Below are 20,592 nucleotides of genomic sequence, written 5' to 3' on the forward strand. Positions count from 1 at the left end.
TTTGATAAGGTTCTCCATGGTCGGCTCATTCATAAAGTCAGGAAGTACGGGCTACAAGGAAATTTGGCTATCTGGATTCAGAATTGGTTGGCTGACAGAAGGCCGAGAGCAGTTGTAGATGGAAAGTATTCTGCCTGGAGGTCAGTGTTGAGTGGTGTCCCACAGGGCTCTGTTCTTGGGACTATGCTCTTTGTAGTTTTTATACATGACTTGGATGAGGAGGTTGAGGGGTGGGTTAATAAATTTGCAGATGACACAAAGGTTGGAGGTGCTGTTGATAGTATTGAGGGTTATTGCAGGCTGCAGCATAACATAGACAGGATGCAGAGCTGGGCTGAGAAATGGCAGATGGAGTTCAACCTGGATAACTGCGAAGTGATGCATTTTGGAAGGTCGAGCTCTAATGCTGAATATAGGATTAAAGACCAGATTCTTGGCAGTGTGGAGGAACAGAGGGATCTTGGTGTTCAAGTACATAGATCCCTCAAAGTTGCCACCCAAGTGGATAGGGTTGTTAAGAAAGCATTTGGTGTTTTGGCTTTCATTAACAGGGGGATCGAATTTAAGAATCGTAGGTTTTGCTACAACTCTACAAGTCCCTGGTGAAACCACACTTGGAATATTGTGTCCAGTTCTGGTCGCCCTACTATAGCAAAGATACAGAGTCTTTGAAGAAGATGCAAAGGAAGTTTACTAAGTTCAGACTTTTCTCTCTGGAGAGATGGAGGAAGAGAGGTGACCTGATCGAGGTATATAAGATAATGAGATGCTTGGATAGAGTCAATAACCAGAGACTTTCCCCCAGGGTAGGATTGACTGGCATGAGGGGTCATAGTTTTAAGATATTAGGAGAAAAATATAGAGGGGACGTCAGAGGAAGGTTCTTGATGCAGAGAGTTGAGAATGCATGGAATGCGTTGCCCGTGGTGGTAGTGGAAACAGAGTCACTAGGGACATTTAAGCGACTGCTGGACATGCACATGGTGTGTAGGATAAATATTTTATTTTATATTACGATTAATCCTCGGCACAACATCATGGGCCAAAGGGCCTGTTCTGTGCTGTACCTTTCTATGTTCAATGTTCATTAAGTGGTGGCCTAGTGGTGCTATCGCTAGATTATTAATCCAGAGACTCTGGGGACCTGGGTTCAAATCCTGCCATGGCGGATGGTGGAATGGGGCAGCGGCTCAGTGGTTAGCACTGCTGCCTCATTGTGCCAGGGATCCAGGTTTGATTCCACTCTTGAATGACTTTGTGGAATTTGTACATTCTCCCTAAGTTTGTGTGGGTCTTCTCTGCGTGTTCTGTTTTCCTCCCACTTTCCAAAAGTGGGCAGTTAGGTGGCTTGGCCATGCTAAATTTCCTTGGTGTCCAGAGATGTGCAGGCTAGGTGATTATGGATAGGAAATACAGGATGGGGTGATCTCGGTGGAATGCTTTTTGAAGGGTCGGTTTGGACTCTGAATGGCCTGCTTCCACACTTTAGGGGATTCTATGATTCTTTAATGATGTGACAGTGATGTAGCAAGAGAATGCTTCTCTAATGTGTAAAATGAATATACAACATGTCTTCACAGCTAATTTGAAAAATGCAAATCTTGATGTTGACAATTCACTGAAAATCAATATTCTATAAACCTATACATTCATTCATTCATTCTCATGAGAGAAAAATGCTGCTCATTTGAAATAATTAAAATGGATTGAAAAGATGTTTTAAACTTGAATTTTTGTGATTTTTTTTCCTTTAGTACATTAGCCTTGACAATTTATAGGTAACCCTTAAACAAACAACAATGGGTGCATGATCTCCCACGGAGTAAATATATTTGACTTTTAGAAAATGGATAATATGTCACTCACAAAAATACTCAAATCTTTTCCCAATCACGTTAGTTTAATGCATGGTTTACACATCAGGAACACATATTAAACCCATATTCTGCAGCAAAAGTATGAACAGAAGCAGCTTGATTTTACATTTCAATACAGGCATTGCACTAAGAGGTATTCCATGTAAGTGTTCATTTAGTTTACAGTGACTGTGACTTGCATTTCATCAATACACAAGCCAAAGAAAATGTCATTAATGGCATAACATGTTGAAAGTTTATAGATAATACCAGACAACAGACGCAGAGCTGTCCACAAAAAGTAGCCACCATACAAGATATTTCAATCGCATAATTTTGTGCAAGTTGCTTCATACATTACAAAGCTACTTAAATGTCAATTGTTGGACAAATCATCAAACAGCAAAACATTGCAAGATTTCAAGCACTTTCTGATCACTCAGCCTGTGCCAGCAATTCGTATTGCTTCTTGCTTCTCTCATGACATTTTGTTTGTCCAGAATTCTTCATTTAACAGAATCTTTGCCTCTATCATTACAGAACATGGTGCCAGGATTGAGATGAACTAAAGTAAGACAAGTTATAAGCGGAAGGATGGCAACATCTGTTTCTGATAAGGTTCTCACAAGGTTTTGAAGGTTAATAAACTTGCATTTCAAACAAATAGGGTCAACTTATTACAACCTAAATACTAACAAAACATTAACTGCCAGAAACACTTTAAATGCAAATGCAAAAGCTACCACTTGCACGTGTGCTTGTTTAAACATTATGGCCAAAATGCTCTTCGGAAGGTCTCCCACATCCCTGCTGCTTTTCAGCAGGAAATGAGCAAAACCTGAATGCAGTGGCTATTCATTTCTCAGGTCATCTCACTCACTGTAACCCCACTCTCTAAACCTGCAGATCTGCATGCTCTGAAGCGCGCCTCTAAAATTTTCATTAAAATTTAAAGATACATGTGGCTTGTTGTTGGTTTATATACTGAATTCCACATAGCAAAGCCCTTCTCCTTCCTCAAACCCACTTCCTGTAAATGGATCTTATTCCGTTCTCCCAGTTTCCCACATCTATTTAATTTTCTATAATTTCACTCTCACCCTTTTCCATCCCTTCCAAAGGACTTCCCCTTATCCTGACTATCCAATCTGTCTGATTTGACATATTATATTCTGCCATTTTTCCAATTTTTGGGTTTCTTCCTCCATAACTCATATTATGAAAAATATATTAAACCATTCAAAAACTCCTGAGATGGCAACATTAATTTGACATTCACGTCCACATTCTGAAGAAGGAAAAAAATAGGCTGATATTTTATTTTATGACTGAAAAATATGAAAATAAGAGATTGGAAGCACTTTTCATTATAAGAAATATCTTCTCAAAAATAATAGACTGAGGAACTTCAAATTAACATTTTGCATTTGATTTATTATCAACAATAATTCTAAACTTTGTTTTGATTGATTGTAACTGCAAAAAAATAGCTGTTGAAATTATTTATAAAAGCATTAAAAAGTGAATCAGTTGAGCAGGCAAAGATAATTTATGAATGCATTAAGGAAAGTTATTTGCATAAACACTAGCTGCGCAATGTTGTTGGGTAGATCAAAGCTTACACAGTATTCATACACTTTGTTAGTTTCTGTCTAAAGACAATCCCAGAACATGCCAATTCCTATCATAAAATGCGGAGTGTTTCCATTCTCCAAGTCTTTCTTCAGTGTCCCCACAAATGAGTTTCCATTTAGTGTAACTTTTAAATTCCTTCTTCACTCCACTTTGCCCCCATTAGTTTGGCTTCACAGTTGCTCCATTCTACTGGCTGCTTCTGAATTTATATCCATTCAGTACCATAACTCTTTCCCTGGCTGTCCACAGAAGCTTGAATCTTAATTTTATGAAAAGCACCAGCTTAATAGAATCTCATGTCACCACATCTAGATTATTCCCTCCTTGTTAAAAAAAAATTGTCCCAGTTGGCACAGTCTACTCAATGAGCAACTCATTTGTGCAGTTGTCCCTGAAGATGCTGCCAAAGCCTAAATAATTACAAATGTCATGGAGACCCCAGAATATGATGCCATCAGGATAACCTTTGTGGCATAGTGGTAGGGTCCCTTCCTCTGGCGATCTACTCAAGAGATGTGTCATAACATCTCAAAACAGGTTGATTCAAAATACAAATAATCTCATCAATTATTTCCAGACTCAGCACATTTTCATGACCTACAATTCATCCTGCCTATGCACACCCTTATTTTAACTCCAAACTCTTGCTTCCTTCAATCATAGCCTATCCTTTACTTGCTTAAGTGAATCTTTGCTTCCTGTCTCGGAGTTTTTTAATACATCTATGATAAGACATATTGATGACATGGCTCCCAAAACCATATCGAATTCACCACCAGTTTATTTTAACTCTTTTTACAAAGCATAGACCTTAATAAAAAAGGTAAAGATAAATGTCAGGGAAAACTTTCTGAAATAGTTCCAAAAGGGAGTAAATATTATGGAACATGCACAATAGAAGTTGGTGTATTAATTGAATTTTCGATATTTGATGTGACCGGCAAGACTCCCCACCAATGCGATAAAAACAAAAGTGATCCCATGAAGGACATTCTTCTTTGAGTTCCTTGCTTGAAGGCAAGTCCGTGAGGAATATTTGCCTAACCTTGGCAAAGTGTCATGATATTTTTAACAACAGATCAGCCCCAAATCCAACATGATCTGAACAGGAATCAGATCCCATGCTGTTCATATAAATCTGAAGTATAACATTTCTTAGTGATGTTTCCATTAGCTTTTGGCTAATCAGTTCTCCAATTTTTCTTCAAAACTCCATGACTGTAGCTTTCTCAGCTGAAGCTTAGGATTGACTCCAAATACAAATCAGGCACTCCTACTTCTACACTCTTCATTGGCTTTGGACAGCTACAAATTACACTCCACTGTTCCCAAACTAACTGCTTGTTTTCACTATGTGAGTTATTGTAGATTTCTTCCTCTAGCTCTGAACATGGCAAATCTTTCAGCCCCTTCTTCCGAATAAACTCTGTCTCCAAACCTGAGTGTTGCTGTCCCATTCTTGGTGGTGAACTATTACTTTAGTATTTTGACTGCTTAAGGTGCACTTCCCTTTACATTTTTCTCTTTTGCTCCCTTGACTTCAGCTGCAACTGTCGGTTGCCAAACTGAACCACGGCTTTCATAAGAAAACATAAAAATCAAAGGAACCTCCCTAATCACTGCAGCCAATCTCCTTGGGTTACACCCGAAGCGTTGACTTCGCCATCTTCTGATGCTGCCTGGCTTGCTGTGTTCTTCGAGCCTCCTGCTGATCGTCCTTGGTAAGATGGCACACTTGGAATGCTCGAAATAGAAAAATAAATTTATTACATTTTACCTTTAAAACAATCCATTTGATTCTGTGATCCCCAAGGCTAATTTATAGCTCTAAAGGCGTTAACATGCTTTTTCCAGAATTGTTGATCTACCAAGAAATTCATTCTGAAGAACAAGCATAATTGACTTGAAACATTAATTCTTTCTCTATAGATGCTGTCAGACCTATTGAGATTTTCCAGCAAGATCTTTTGGTATCCATGAAGAAACTCCCTGATTTACGAAAGTTATTGTATCTCTCTTGATCTGTGTCATATGTGAATGATCTAAATTCTTTATTGAAATAAGTGTAGACACCCTGTCTCCACTAAAAGTTTTCTTATTTCAAACCATGACTTTATTAGCTAAACAGGTTATCCTTTGAAATGCAATTACTCTAAGTCTGATTACTAGTTTCTCAAATAATTGTTTTAATTTATCTTCATTTAAAATTCAATTTATAAACTAAAATTTATATTTCTCAAACACCTTTGAAACCTGAAATAAGACATTGCACAATAGGCAATATAAAAAAGAAAAAGAGAGAAATTTCTGAGGCATGTATAAAGAGAAAAGAAAACAAAGCTGTAAGATAAAAACTGAGAGAATGAGACAAAAATAAGAAAGATCAGGAAGAATAAAAGATGTGATTTTCTTTATCCTTGTGAGTATTAAAGAAAGTCAGTCATATTTTAATATATTAATCTGGATATTCAAATATAACTGCTTACATGCAAAAAGGAAATCCTGAGTAAAAGATTAGGCAAAATCTGGTCACTCCGGCCAACTATATTCTTGTGAAATTTACATCAGATTTCCGAGGTACTCAGCCAGATTTCCTCATTTTTTCAAAATGAGAAAAACATGAAATCATGCTTTCCATTTTTTTTGCCTCGGTAGTATTGGTTCCTATTTGCTATACAAAGCATAGCTCGCGAGGTAGTAAGAAGAATTCAGACTTTTTTTCTATTTTCTGTTGCTTTGACTTCTGCTTTTTTGAAGGTTTGCTGTGACACTTCCCTATTTCTCCTCAACACTCGCTGATGCCTTGTAACAGGGCATACAGGACTCTCTGTGACAATTATTCTTGTACTATTCTTTGGAGAAGAATGGTCAGAGTGAGATACCAACCTGATGGGAACACCAGATGTGTGCAACACTCACTCACCAGCTTCCTAAAACTAGGATGAACAGCAGTGCTCAAATTTGTGAGAAGGGGAGTGGTTTTTAGGGTTTGGTCTGCAAGGGAGGCTGGCTTGTTGCATGTGCAATCTTAGTGCTGTGTCTGTGGTACAGCCTGTCAAAGGATATAAAGCTCAAAACTGCTCAAGTTTTATTTTGCAAGAAAATTCCAGGCAGCCACTATGAACATCAACCAAACCGCAGATGTAACATTTGATAAAATATTTTTAGTCCCTGCTTCATGGACAGGATATTGCAATTTTACTAGTGGCAAGAGTTTAATGCAAAACAAAGTCTAAGCATTTGTATACAGTTAAGAACTGTGCATGGAACATGCAATTTAAAAGCTAATTTTAAGATGTGAATGGATGCAAGGATGCAATTGCAGGAAGACTTCCAAGTAAAGGCTGGGATGGTTAGTAGTACAGTGCATGCCTCCCTTGAGCATTGGTAAGCTAGCAACGCACTTTAAGAAGAATTGTATAGATGCACTTAATGGGAAGTTAGATAACCACACGAGGGAGAAAGGAATAGCAGAATCTGGTGACAGGATTGATTAAGACAGCTGGGAGGAGACTCGTGCAAATAAATATCAATAGTTGAATGAAATGGATTGTTTCTGAGTTGCTCATATTAATACAATTGTAAGAAGCAAAAATACCAATACATCTCTTGACAGTGCAGTGTCTGAGGTAGAGCCTAACATTACACATGCAACAAGCCAGCTTCCCTAGCAGACTAAACCCTAAAAACTACTGGTCTTCTCGCAAATGTGAGCATTTGAATGAGTGAGCGTTGCACACCTCTGGTGGTATCCCACTCTGACTGCTCTTCTCAAATGAATAGTACAAGAATAATTGTCAAAGGGAACCCTGTGTGCCCTGCTACAGGGCATGAGCAGGCTTTGGGAAGGAATAGGGAAGTGCGACACTCCCAGAACATCTCCTTTCCCAAAGGGAGTTCCTATGAAGTGATAAACAAATTATATCACTATCCTCTATTCCAATTCCTGCTGAAATATTTCTATTTCCCCATTATATTTCCAACATTGCACCATTGGCTATAATTAAGTCTTTTTTAAAAATGCATTTCCTATACTGTGAAGAGACGTTGGTACATTGTGAAAGGTATAATATAAATGAAAGTTTCTTTTCGTTTCTAGTACATGAGAGTCTTCTGCCCTTTCAGATTTGCTACCAATGCCAGACTCTTGTTTCCTGTAAAATTAGTATATTATATAAGTAAAATAGGTATCACTTATTCCATTTCTACTGATTTCCTGGACTTGAACACTAATTGAGACTTGGATATTTCACTTCATTTGATATTATCTGTAACTGATTCAACTTGAAGAGTATTGTTCAATTTCATATCTTCTTTGGTGTTTGAAGATTACAATTATCACATTGCCATGAGAGTCACAGAAGGTTCATGCCAAATGTGACATCATTAGGTACAGATAAGTGAGCTTTAAAAAAAAACAAACTAATTTTCAGTCTGAGATGTTCCAACACAAACAAAAAAAATGTATTTGCTGGCTTTCCAACTAGTGATCTACCTGGTAATTACAATTTAATTAGTTTGAAGTCACAAGAACAAATATGCATCCAAACTACATTTGGGAACCATAGCAGAGAGTAGGCAGCCAGAACAAAATAATTATTTTAGCTACATTGATACCAATGACTTTATCATCTTCATTACAAAAGACCTTCTATGGGATAAATGAATGTTTTACAATAACATTCTTCACAAATGCAGCCTAGAGGCGATAACTTATAACTAAGACGGTCAAGCTTGAGAACTGGACTTGAAATATTGTATTCAGGTGAAAAAAGTCATATTCACATAATAGAAGAAGCTGATTATAACATCCTCAGTGTACTTTCTCTCGTGAAATGACAACTGCTCTGCAAACACTATAGTTAATCAAACCTCCCTGATTTCTGATTCCTTAAATATAAATTGAAAATACCAGAAAATGTCTGCAGGTCCAGCAGCATCTGTAGAAAGAGAAAGAGTTAAAGTTTCAGGTTAATGATCTTTCATCAAAACTGTTGATTGTTTCCAGCTCTGCTTTTATTTTATCACATCATCCATAGTATTTTACTTCTCTCTCTGACTTCCTGTTTGAAAGGTTTCTCTCAATATTGTGTGTTCCAGATTGAGGTTTGAAACCAATCCCTCCATTTACCAAAAAGAGGACAAAAGAACTGTGGATGCTGTAAATCAGAAACAAAAACAAATTGCTGGAAAAGCTCAGCAGGTCTGGCAGTATCTGTGGACAGAAATCAGAGTTAATGTTTTGGGTTGAGTGACCCCTTCTTCAGAACTCTCTACCTATCACAAGTCCATATACAGATTATGATTTCATTTTGCTTTTTTAAAATCAAAGCTGCACTAATCCCACCACTCCCTTTGTTTGTGGACTCTGACTTTGTGACAATCGCACTGGTATAAAGTTAGATCAGAAATAGGGTTGATTTCAATAAAACAAAAAACTGTGGATCCTGGAAATCTGAATCTGAACACCTTTTTTTACATCCTTTACCCTAGGTCTGTCATAACATGGGTTGCTTTCAGAGTAGAGAAGAGAGAGTAGAGTAGATTTTATTTGTCATTTCTACCATATACACTGATACAGTGAAAACGAGACAGCGTTCCTCCAGGACCGAGGGTGCTACATGAACAGCACAAACTACACAATCGTACACAGCATAAAGTGCATAAGAAATACAAAACAGTCAAGTTACAGTGTAATAGAAGAATGATAAGTAATAGAACATTGTTCTAGCAGCAATTCAAAGTCGTACAAAGAATTTCAGATGGAAAAGAGTCTGATCATACTATGTTAAAGAGCCTGATGGCTTGGGGGAAGAAACAGCATATCCAGCCCATTTTTATCTACCCCATTATTGGCTTTTGTTTCTCCCTGGCATACTATCATCCATCTCTTTGTCTGTCTAACTGTTGTTCTCTCTCCTTGGGCATCTCTGCCTATCTGGTCACTTGTTTTCAACCTCCCCCACACCTGCTGCCTTCAGCATATATCCGCTTTCACTAACTACCATCAATTCTAAAGAATGCTCCCCGGACCCGAAATATTAACTCTGCTTTCTCTCCACAGATGCTGCCAGACATTCTGAGATTTTCTAGCAATTTCTGCTTTTGTTTCAAACTTCCAGCACCCAAAGTTGTAGAGTCATAGAGTCATACAGCACAGAAACAGACCCTTCAGTCCAACCAGTCCCTGCTGAACATGATACCAAACTAAATTAGCCCCACCTGCCTGCCCCTGGCCTATATCCTTCCTGTACTTACCTAAATGTCTTTTAAACATTGTAATTGTACCGACATTCACTACTTTCTCAGGAAGTTCATTCCACACGCAAACCACCCTCTGTGTAAAATATTTGCCCCGATGTGCCTTTTAAATCTCTCTCCTCTCAACTTAAAACTGTGCCCTCTCGGCTTGAAATCCCTCATCCTAGCAGAATGCCAACTCCCATGAAATCTATCTATATCCCTCCTGATTTTATAAACTTCAATAAAGTCTCCTCTCAATCTCCTACACTCCTCCATTGAAAAAAGTCTCAGCCTTTCTTTATAACTCAAATCTTCCATATCAAGCAACATTCTGGTAAACCTCTTCTGTGCCCTCTTCAGCTTAGTAATATCCTCCCAATAACAGAGCAACCAGAACTGCACACAGTATTCCAGAAAAGGCTTCACCCCCAATGTCCTGTACAACTTCAACATGACTTCCGAACTCTTATACTCAAATAACTGAGTAACGAAGGCAAGTGTGCCAAATGTCTTTTTAAGCACTTTGTCTATATGTGACACAAACTTCAAAGAATTATGTACCTGAACCTCTAGGTTCGTCGGTTCTCCAACACTACCCAAGGCCCAACATTAATTGTATAAGCCCTAATGCCCATATGTTGTATTTATCCAGATTGAACTCCATCTGCCATGTTTCAGTCCATTGACCCATTTGATTATGTTCCCTTTCTAATCTTAGAAAACCTTCACTGTCTACTATGCCACCAATTTTGATGTCATCTGCAAACTTACTAACCATGCCTTCTCTGTTCTCATGTTTTTACATAAGAAGATGGGGTGGTTGTTGTACATTAATCATTTCAGCCCCAGACATGCTACAGGGGTTTCTCAGAGTAGTGTCCAAGGGCAAACCATCTTCAGCAGCTACATCAATGACCAGCCCTCCATCATAAGGTCAGAAGTGGGGATGTTTGCTGATAATTGCACAATGGTTAGCACCGTTCACAACCCCTCAGATATTGAAGCAGTCCATGTTCAAATGCAACAAAATCTGGGCATTATCCAGGCTTGGCTGACAAGTGGCAAGTAACATTCATGCCACACAAATGCCAAGGAATGACCATCCCTGATAAGAGACAATTGCCCTTTGATATTCAATGGTGTTCCCAATGCTGAATCTCACTCTATCAACAGCCTTAGGTTACCATTGATCAGAACTCACCAGAAAAATACAGTGGCTACAAGAGCAGGGCACAGCCTAGGAATAATGGCAAGTAACTCACAAGATTACAGTGGCGAGCACCTCACCTTCTGATTCTCCAAATGTCCACCATCTACAAGGTACAGGTCAGGACTGCAATGGAATATTCTCCACTTGCCTGGATGGGTGCAGCTCCAATAACATTCAAGAAGCTTAACACCATCCAGGACAAGGCAGCCTGCTTGATTGGCACCATATTCACAAGCATCCACTCCCTCTACCACTGACATTCTGCAGCAGCAGTATGTATTATCTATAAGATGCACTGTAGAAATTAATGAAGATCCTCAGACAGCACCCCACAAACCTACGTCCACTTCCATCTAGAAACATGAGGACTGCAGATACATGGTAACACATCCACTTGCAAGTTCCCCTCCAAGCGACTAACCATCCTGACTTAGAAATATATCACTGCTCCTTCACTGTTGCTGAGTCAAAATCTTGGAATTCCCTCCTTAAGGGATAAGGAGTCGACCTATAGCATGTGGACTGCAGAGGTTCAAGAAGGCAGCTCAGCACCACCTTCTCAAGGGCAACTATAGACTGGTAGTAAATACTTGGCTGGCCAGCAATGCCCACCTTCCATGAGTGAATACAAAATTGTTTTAAAAATCTTGATAATCATACGAATACAAAATATGCAAATAGGTTGAGTTTTTAGCTCAATTCTGGGAAGACACTACAAAATGTTCACATGACAAAAGAAGGCTGTGCTTAAAACGCTAATATTTCAATTTATTGGATACTGTACAATATGTAACAGTTACACTGATTTTTAGCAGAATTGTCATGAAAATATGAATTTTTTTTCTCAGAAACCTAATTCTAATGAATCTGAAACGTTCACACCCATACTTATTTTATCCAGTGTATATAGAGCTATCCAGAAGTGATGCAATGTCAACCCTTACCCTGAAATTCAGCATAGATTAGTACTATATGCCTTCCCGCAGAGGGAGGTCGTGACCTCAGCCATCTATGTACCAAAGGTCAAGTCTGTGCTCAATTTACAAGATAGCCACTTCCTCACTGTGAGATTGTGGAGTTTGAAATTTGTCTTGACTGTGAGATTTGGCAGTCCATAATAATGATATTCATGCTAGTCCTTTTGACAGTTACACAGTCATACCATTTTAAGCAATCAAAGGTCAAAAATGGTTTCTCTAATCAATAAAAATGTTATCAATAACATACCAAATTGTTTTTGCTGTTGTTCCCTGGTTCGGTCCAGCTTTTCGGTTTAAAGAAGTAGCCCAAACGGTACCTTGTGTACGACCGTTTTATGCGGGAGAGTGTGGTCAAGCGATAGATCCCACTGCAGTCCATCTGCTCCGAGTTACTGGGGGTGGGGGGGGGGGGGTAATGCTTCCAAAACAAGCAACAGGGGATGAACACTGTAAATAAGTAAACACTTACAACTGACTAAACTTCAATTAGCAAATAAAACGAGCCATCACTTTTCCTTACCTCTTGCTCCAAGCATAAAGGTGACTTTAACACAGTCTCATATCTGAGTAAAATCATTTCGGTCTGTGAGTCTTCACTCCTTCCAAGGCGGAGGAATGTAAGTGGTGCCCGTAACAGCGCCAATTCTGAGGCTTGCACTGACAGCAGTTCGAACCAGATGGCCTCCACCTCCGCTGTGCTGCATTGAAGCAAACAGGAGGATGAGCTGTATTTACCTGGCCTAACAGCTCCTTGCTGGCCTCCCCTTTACAGAACCTCAAATACCCGATATCAATGGGAGTCTTTCCCACTGCAGTTCGAGGGTGAGTGACGTTATAACATTATTGTGTTATAATTTACACCCATGTAATTTACATGACATTTAAATAACTCTGAAATAAAGGAAAACAGAAAGAATTGGAGAAACTCAGCAGGTCTGGCATCATCTGTGGAAAGAGATCAGGATTAACGTTCCGAGTCATTCACTCAAACGCATTCAAATACTCCCAGACACTACTGGTAAATACATGGAAGAATTGAGTCTCCACCTCCTGCCCCCTTAACTTTGAAAACAGTCGCGCATTGTGACCCATGACAGTGAATTCCATCCGGAGCATATGCAAGAACTCACAGCCCAGGTACCGCACTGAACATAGGAGGAATCACCAACGTGATGTGGGAGTATCTCTGTGGTGCAGAGTTGCTATCAGTATCAAACCTGGATCCTTCAGAACTGTTTTGTAATCAGATCCCCCTTGCTGGATGATGTACAGATAGGAAAAAAAAGAGCAGATTTAGACCATTCGGCCCTTTCAGTTTGCTCTGTCATTTAGTTTGACCATAGCTGGTCATCCCGATGAATACCCTATTCCTGGTTTCTTCTGATACTTTTTGATTGCTTTAGTCCCAAAAACTATATTTAACTCTTTCTTAAAATCATTCAATGCTTTGACTTCAACCACTTTCTGTGGCAGAGAATTGCATAGCCTCACCAGTCTATGGGGGAAAACAAACTTCATTTCAGTCATAAATGAAGCCATATCCCTAAACCGAGACCCCAGTTCTAAACTCCCTAGTCATCCGGAAGACCTTTCCTGCATTTACACTGATAGGTTCTGCTGGAATTTCATAGGTTTGTTTGAGGTCACATCCCCTCATTCTTCTAAACACCAGTGAATATAGTCCTAACCTATCCAGTCACTTTATATATCATCCTGCCACCCAGAAATCAGTTCGGTAAACCTTTGCCTCCATTCCTCAGAAAATGAGACTGAAACTGTGTCCAAAACTCCAAGTGTGGTCACACCAAGATCCTGTACAATTGTAGTACGGCATCCCTTTTCCTGCACTTGAACTCTCTCATTATGAAGGCCTGGGCGGCATGGTGGCACAGTGGTTAGCAGAGCTAGAGACCTGAGTTCAATTCCCATCTCAGGTGACTCTCTGTGTGGAATTTGCACGTTCTCCCCGTGTCTGAGTGGGTTTCCTCTGGGTGCTCTGGTTTCCTCCCACAATCCAAAAATGTGCAGGTTAGGTGAATTGGCCATGCTAAATTGCCCATAGTGTTAGGTGAAGGGGTAAATGTAGGGGAATGGGTCTGGGTGGGTTGCTCTTCGGTGGACTTGTTGGGCTGAAGGGCCTGTTTCCACACTGTAAGTAATCTAATCTAACACCATTTGCCTTCTTGACCGCCTGCTTCACCCACATGCTCACTTGCAGGGATTCGTGTGCAAGGACACACAGGACTTGTTGCACCTCCCTATTTTCCATTGGAGTCCCATTTTGGAGGTGGCACAGTGGCTCAGTGGTTAGTGCTGCTGCCTCACAGCACCAGGGTCCCAGGTTCAATTCCAGCCTCAGGTGACTGTCTGTGTGAAGTTTGCACATCCTCACTGTGTCTGTGTGGGTTTCCACCGGGTGCTCCAATTTCCTCCCACTGTCCAAAGATGTGCAGGTCAGGTGAATTGGCCATGTTAAATTGTCCATAGTGTTAGGCGCATAATTCAGAGGGAAATGGGACTGGGTGGGTTACTCTTTGGACGGTCAGTGTGGACTTGTTGGGCCAAAGGGCCTGTTTCCACACTGTAGGGAATCTAACCATGCCCAACACCCTTCTGTCAACTATTCTGTTGACGATTACTAAATTTACTGAAGAAAATTGGCATAATGGAAAAAAAACACGAACTGTACCTTGTCATATGTGTCATGTGAATGCAGAAAAGGGCCCTTAAGAATTTATTTTACTGGCAGACTGCTCGACTGCTGAATTTTGGTCTTAGCTAAATGCTAAATTGCTTTAAAGTGCTGGAGACACTCATATGTTTATAGGAATACAATTCTGTTTTCTGTGTAACTTTAGTGTGTAGTCAAAGCAAATAGCAGTTCTTGTTAGTTTGGCCAATCCCTACAGAAAACCCACAACTTCCTCAACAGAGGACTTTCACTCTTTCAATGTACAAACTGTGTCTAACCATGTGCAGATAATTATGTAAGTCAATATGCAATGCACTGAATCTTTCCACAATGCATTCATATGTTAAATATCTGCTGAACTTGAACATTAGTTTGGAGGCAGATATACATCGACATTTTGCAGAATGTTCCTCAATGATTGCTACTAGGGCATCAGAGTACACCTTATCATTGAAATCGTCTTTTCAGTTTAATGTAACTTTACTTCCTTACACCACCAGTTTTAAAAAAAAACATTCTTTCCAACCATTGCATATCATAGAACATAGAACATTACAGCGCAGTATAGGTCCTTTGGCCCTCGATGTTGCGCCGACCTGTCATATCCTTGAATATGCTGACCCAACAACCCATATGCCATCAATAATCACATTTCAATAAATGCACTTTTTTATTCATTTGGGGGATGTGAGCTTAATAGGCTGGATGAGCATTATTGCCATTTCTAATTGCCCTTGCGAAAGTGATGGTAAGTTGCCTTCTTGAATCATTGCAATCCAATTGGTGTGAGTACACCACTGTGCTGGCTGGGATGGATTTCCAGAATTTTGTGCCAGTGACACTGAAGGAACAGTGATGTATTTCCATGATTTAGAGGTGCCTGTGCTGGACTGGGATGTACAAAGTTAAAAATTACACAGCACCAGGTTATAGTCCAACAGGTTTATTTGGAAGCTAGTGCTTCCAAATAAATCCTATTGGACTATAACCTGATGTTGTGTGATATATTTCCAAGTCAGGATGGTGAGTGGCTTGGAGGTGAACTTGCAGATGGTGGCATTCCCATGCATCTGCTGCTATTATCCCTCTAGGTCTTGGTTTGAAAGGTAATGTCTAAGGAACCTTGGTAAATTTTTGCAGCACATTTTACAGATGCTACAGATTGCATCAGCATTGGCAGGACTGAATGGGGGTTTACGGATATTGTGGCAATCAAGCAGCTGCTTTGACCTTAATGGTGTCATGCCTTGAGTGTTGTTGGAGCTGTATTCATCCAGGCAACGGAGAATGTTTTCTGACTTGTGCCTTTTAAATGGTGGACAGGCTTCAGGAAATAGGGAGGTGAATTACTCACGACAGGATTCCTAGCCTCTGACCTGCTCCTGCAATTGTCCAAAGGTCTGAAGTTATCTCAGCCTGTTTGGATGAGAGTCGATGTGCAAACTGACCATGGTACTGTGATTCACGAAGCCAATCAAGCGGGGAGCAAAGAGGACTGCTCAGGACTGGAAAAGAACTTTCAGTGCAAGGGAAATTATCCAGTTATTGCCTTCATATAGATACTAATGACAGAGGTAGAACTAGGAAAGACCTACTGCTTCGAGAGTACCAAAGGCTATGCACGAAATTGTAGAAGAGAACCTCAAGAGTTATAATCTGTGGATTAGTGTATGAGCTATGGGCAAATTAGCATAGGACACATAGATTTAGAATTAGAGAGATGAATACATGGATCAAAGGCTGGTGTGGGAGAAGAGGGGTCCAGTTTGTGGACCAGTGGCACCAATATTGGGGAGTGTGGAGGATGTACTGATCAGATGGTCTACACCTGAACTGTGCTGAGGCCAGTGTTCCTGTAAACTACATAATGGAAGAAGTAGAGAGGGTTTTAAACTAAGCTATGGAGATGTGGAAATATGTGATATATAGGAGAGTATAGGTAAGAAAATTATAATGTCATAAATGTGTGTCAGACAATGACAGGAAGGTACAGAGACAAAACATGACCTGATAGCCATTGCGGAGACAAACTTCAACGTGACAATGATTAGGTCCTAAATATTGAGGAACAAGTGTTTTCAATAAAAAAAGAAGATAAGTAAAGGCGGAGAGGTAGCATTATTAATCAAGGATAGCCTTTGTCCAATACTTCCAGATGACCTTGGTCCATGGGTTTAGGACATATAATTGGTTTGGGTGGAGATGGGGAATACTAAAAGAAAGAAGTCACTTATTGGTTCCTTATCAGTCAATACAATATGGGGCAAAGTCTGTCGTAAAAAAAGGATACTTGTGATAAAGGGACATAATCTCGGGTGATTTTAATCTGTATATAAACCAGAAAAATCAGGTTAACCCTAACAGCTTGGAGGAGGAGTTCATAGAATGCTTTTCAAATAGTTTCTTAGAGTAGCAACTTCTTAACTAAACAGAGAGAAGGTTAAAGGTGGCATTGTGTGATGTGACAGGATTAATCAATTACCTCAGAGTTAAGGTACCCCAAGGTAGTAACAGCTACACAATGGCAGACATTTAATGGAGATATTTCAGAATAGATGCATTCCTGTTATAAAGAAAAATTCAAAGAGGAGAACCACGATTAACGTTAGGTAAAACATCAAACTTAAGGAAAAGCATATATCTGTACTAAGATGAGTAACATGTCAGATGATTAATCCAAATATAAAGAACAGTGAAAGGCCTCTTGTGTTACAGTAGTAGTGTCTCATCTGAAGGCCAGGTTCAAGGCTGACCTGCTCCAGAGATGTGTCATACATGCCTTAACAGATTGATGAACATACTCGCATGGATAGAAGATTGGCTGGGACTGGCAGAAAACAGGGAATATAACTGGACAGCATGTGACAAATGGAGTCCTGTGGGGATCTGTGCTAGAGTCTCAACATTTTACAAATCATATGAATTACTTAGATGAGGGGAATGACAGAATGGCAATTAAATTCACATGTGATACCAAGACAAGAAGAGAGTATGTTGTGAAGAAGATGTATGGAAATTATAGATGGATATAGATAGGCTGAGTGAGTGGGCAAAAATCTGATTGATGAAATATAATGTGGGAAATTTTGAAGTTGTTCATTTTGGCAGGAAGTATGAAAATGCAAAGTATAATTTAAATGAGATATGACTCCAGAATTCCAAGGTGCAGCAGGATCTTGGTGCTCAGATGCATAGGTCATGAAAAGTTAGGATGTAGGCACAGCTCATAATCAGTAAAGCTAATGGGATATCATCCTTTATTATGAAAGGAATTGAGCATAAAAGTAATAATCCAATCCTTCTGTTGTACAGACTTTGGTGACACCACATCTGAAATACTGTGTGTGGTTTTGGTTTCCTTAACTAATGAGGGATGTAGATGAGTTGAAGGTGTCATATGAGGATGGGCTGTCAGGTTCATCTTGTTGAAGAAGGGCTTGTGCCCGAAACGTCGATTCTCCTGTTCCTTGGATGCTGCCTGACCTGCTGCGCTTTTCCAGCAACACATTTTCAGCTCTGATCTCCAGCATCTGCAGCCCTCACTTTCTCCCCTTCTACAAACTGAGCCTTGAGAAGTCCAGTGATATATTTCTGGTCCTGTTTGTATATTTGTGTTTGCTTCAATCAAGCAGAATTCACTGCTCCATTGCCATCTTCAACTTTCTCTCATTATTATAGTTGACAAGGTAGTACTCATGTCTCTTCATTATTTTAATGTAAAAAGTCACACAACACCAGGTTATTGTCTGACAGGTTTATTTGGAAGTACAAGCTTTTGGAGTGCTGCTCCTTCGTCAGGTAGCTAGCTGATGTAGGAGTAGCATTCTGAAAGCTTGTACTTCCAAATAAACCTGTTGGACTATAAACTGGTGTCGTGTGATTTTTAACTATGTCCACCCCAGTCCAATACCCGCACCTCCATATCATTATTTTAATCATCAGCTTCTACTTCCTCCTTTGTATGTGTCTCCCTTTTAGAGGAACAGAAGACAAAAATAAGAATGGCTGAGTATAATCCTTTAGACCTGAAGAGGTGGAGAAGGTGCTGTGTGATCCTTTACAGGGATGCCATAATAAAGAGGAGGTCACAAATTAGACATCAATCTAGCACAGCCACTATGCGTCTTAATTTGCCTGTTCTGATGACATAATTAAATAGTTTCTGGCATTTTCTACTGTTGTGAAGGTGTGAGTTTTAGCAGATTGCCAGCACCACCACACTCCCCATACATTCCGAACACCTTGGCTCTGTGTTATATTTTATCTAGCTGGCTTTGCAAATCACACTTAGTGAAACTGTGATACGTTCTTGTCTGCCACTGTGCCATTCCTTGTTTTTTGACAGTCTCTACCAGATTCTCTCCTCTTAGTCATTTTTGTAAAGTGGTACAAAAATAGCCATGAGACTTCCAGTCAAGCTGGCTGATAGTCAATTTACTGAGCCAAGCATTGTTGCTACTTACCTGTTGCTTCTACAACCTTCTGCTGCGGTTTCAGCCAAACCTGTTTTTTTTAAGAACTACACTGTAATTTCCAGCACAGTAACCTTCTTTGAACAGGTTTTATGGCAATGATGATTGCAATACACATACAAATGAACTGAATCATAAAAGTCTGGCATAAATACCTCTTTACACCATCAGTATGTGCGGAACAACTTGTAGAATTTCAGCATCATTGTATTCATGATAATTATTTTGCTAGTGAGCTTTTGCTTATCATGTAAAATATTATTGACAACAGGCAGAAAGAGGCCTATGACCTGACTCACTTTGTCATTGATCAATTATAGTTTGGCAACATATAGGCGAAGGAAATAAATGTAAAGAGGCCCAGACTTAATAAAAGTGTATTTGCTGACTCTTTTCTCTTGACTTGCATGTGTACAATGTAATTATGAGAATCATATCAAGATATATGAATGTTATAATCTGACTTGAGCGGAACTATAAGTGATGGAACAGCTCCTGCAAATCATTTTTTTTAAATCAAAAAAATATTCCCAACAATTATTCTTGATGTTGGTTCCCTTTTAAATATAAAGACTAAAATGACTTATAATTATTTGCTTTCATTAATGGAGATTTACTGATTTAGGTGCCAAAATTCCAAAATCATAGAGATCTAACTACCATTTATTATTCAATTTTGTTTATGTGAAACAACTGGAATAGAAAAATGAACCAATCTCAGAGTTTGATAATTATTTTATTATATAGTTTAGTAATTATTTACTTATGTCATCTGTTCTGTAACCAACTATTTGTTTCAATCTTGTTCCAATTTATTTTGGAAATTTGGGGCACTGGGTTGTTGAAGTAAAATCATGAGGGTCAGTGTTTACTCAATACTGGAGGAATTCTATTCTATGAGATAGATCTAAACATGTTGTTTATATTTATGGCATACAATGCCACATGGCTACAGTCAATATCAATATCAATACTGGGGCATCTGTACACTCAATAATACTATTACATTGTCAGTCATTTTTCTGGACCTTGGGTTCATGAGCATGAATTCAGATACCCTGGCAATAGGGCAATGATGACTTGCTAAGAATGCTGAAATGTGTTGGTCTATAACTGGGGAAGGTAGGTCTTTTGCATAAGGAGGATATAAAACTAGCCAACTTAGTGCAACTTTGCACTTGAATACAACTTACATAGATGTGAGTTGGGTGAGTAGGGATCTTGGGGGGAAGGAATGAAGTGCTCCATTGCTTTTGGTTTTTCTAACTGTTTGTCTCCAGGAATTGGATTTGACTCTGCTACAGGAAAAGAAGGTAGGTATTTGGTGACTATCTGGCAAGTGACGATGTTTTATTTTATTCCTAAGGTTCAAATAGTATAATAACTGACAATAACATTAATAAAATACATAAAAATGTAAGAAAATATATAATTGAATCATACTATAAAGTAGCTAACTAGGATATATTAAGGATGGAAGGACAGGTATATGTTATAACTGCAG

At 39.3% G+C, this 20,592-nt stretch overlaps 1 protein-coding gene across 1 annotated transcript; it reads right to left on the reverse strand.

Moving 5' to 3' along the window:
• Positions 1 to 1,890: 1,890 nt before the first annotated feature.
• On the reverse strand, positions 1,891 to 13,135 carry LOC122555134. The gene is made up of 4 exons (XM_043700842.1): positions 13,055 to 13,135; positions 12,445 to 12,622; positions 12,172 to 12,342; positions 1,891 to 5,234 (listed from the first exon to the last, which is right to left on the reverse strand). Exons 1-4 carry the CDS (start codon positions 13,075 to 13,077, stop codon positions 4,986 to 4,988), a joined length of 621 nt encoding a protein of 206 aa, XP_043556777.1. The 5' UTR covers positions 13,078 to 13,135; the 3' UTR covers positions 1,891 to 4,985.
• Between the last annotated feature and the right edge of the window lie 7,457 nt (positions 13,136 to 20,592).

The sequence above is a fragment of the Chiloscyllium plagiosum genome, chromosome 12, assembly GCF_004010195.1.
Source record: "Chiloscyllium plagiosum isolate BGI_BamShark_2017 chromosome 12, ASM401019v2, whole genome shotgun sequence".
Classification (NCBI taxonomy): Eukaryota; Metazoa; Chordata; class Chondrichthyes; order Orectolobiformes; family Hemiscylliidae; genus Chiloscyllium; species Chiloscyllium plagiosum.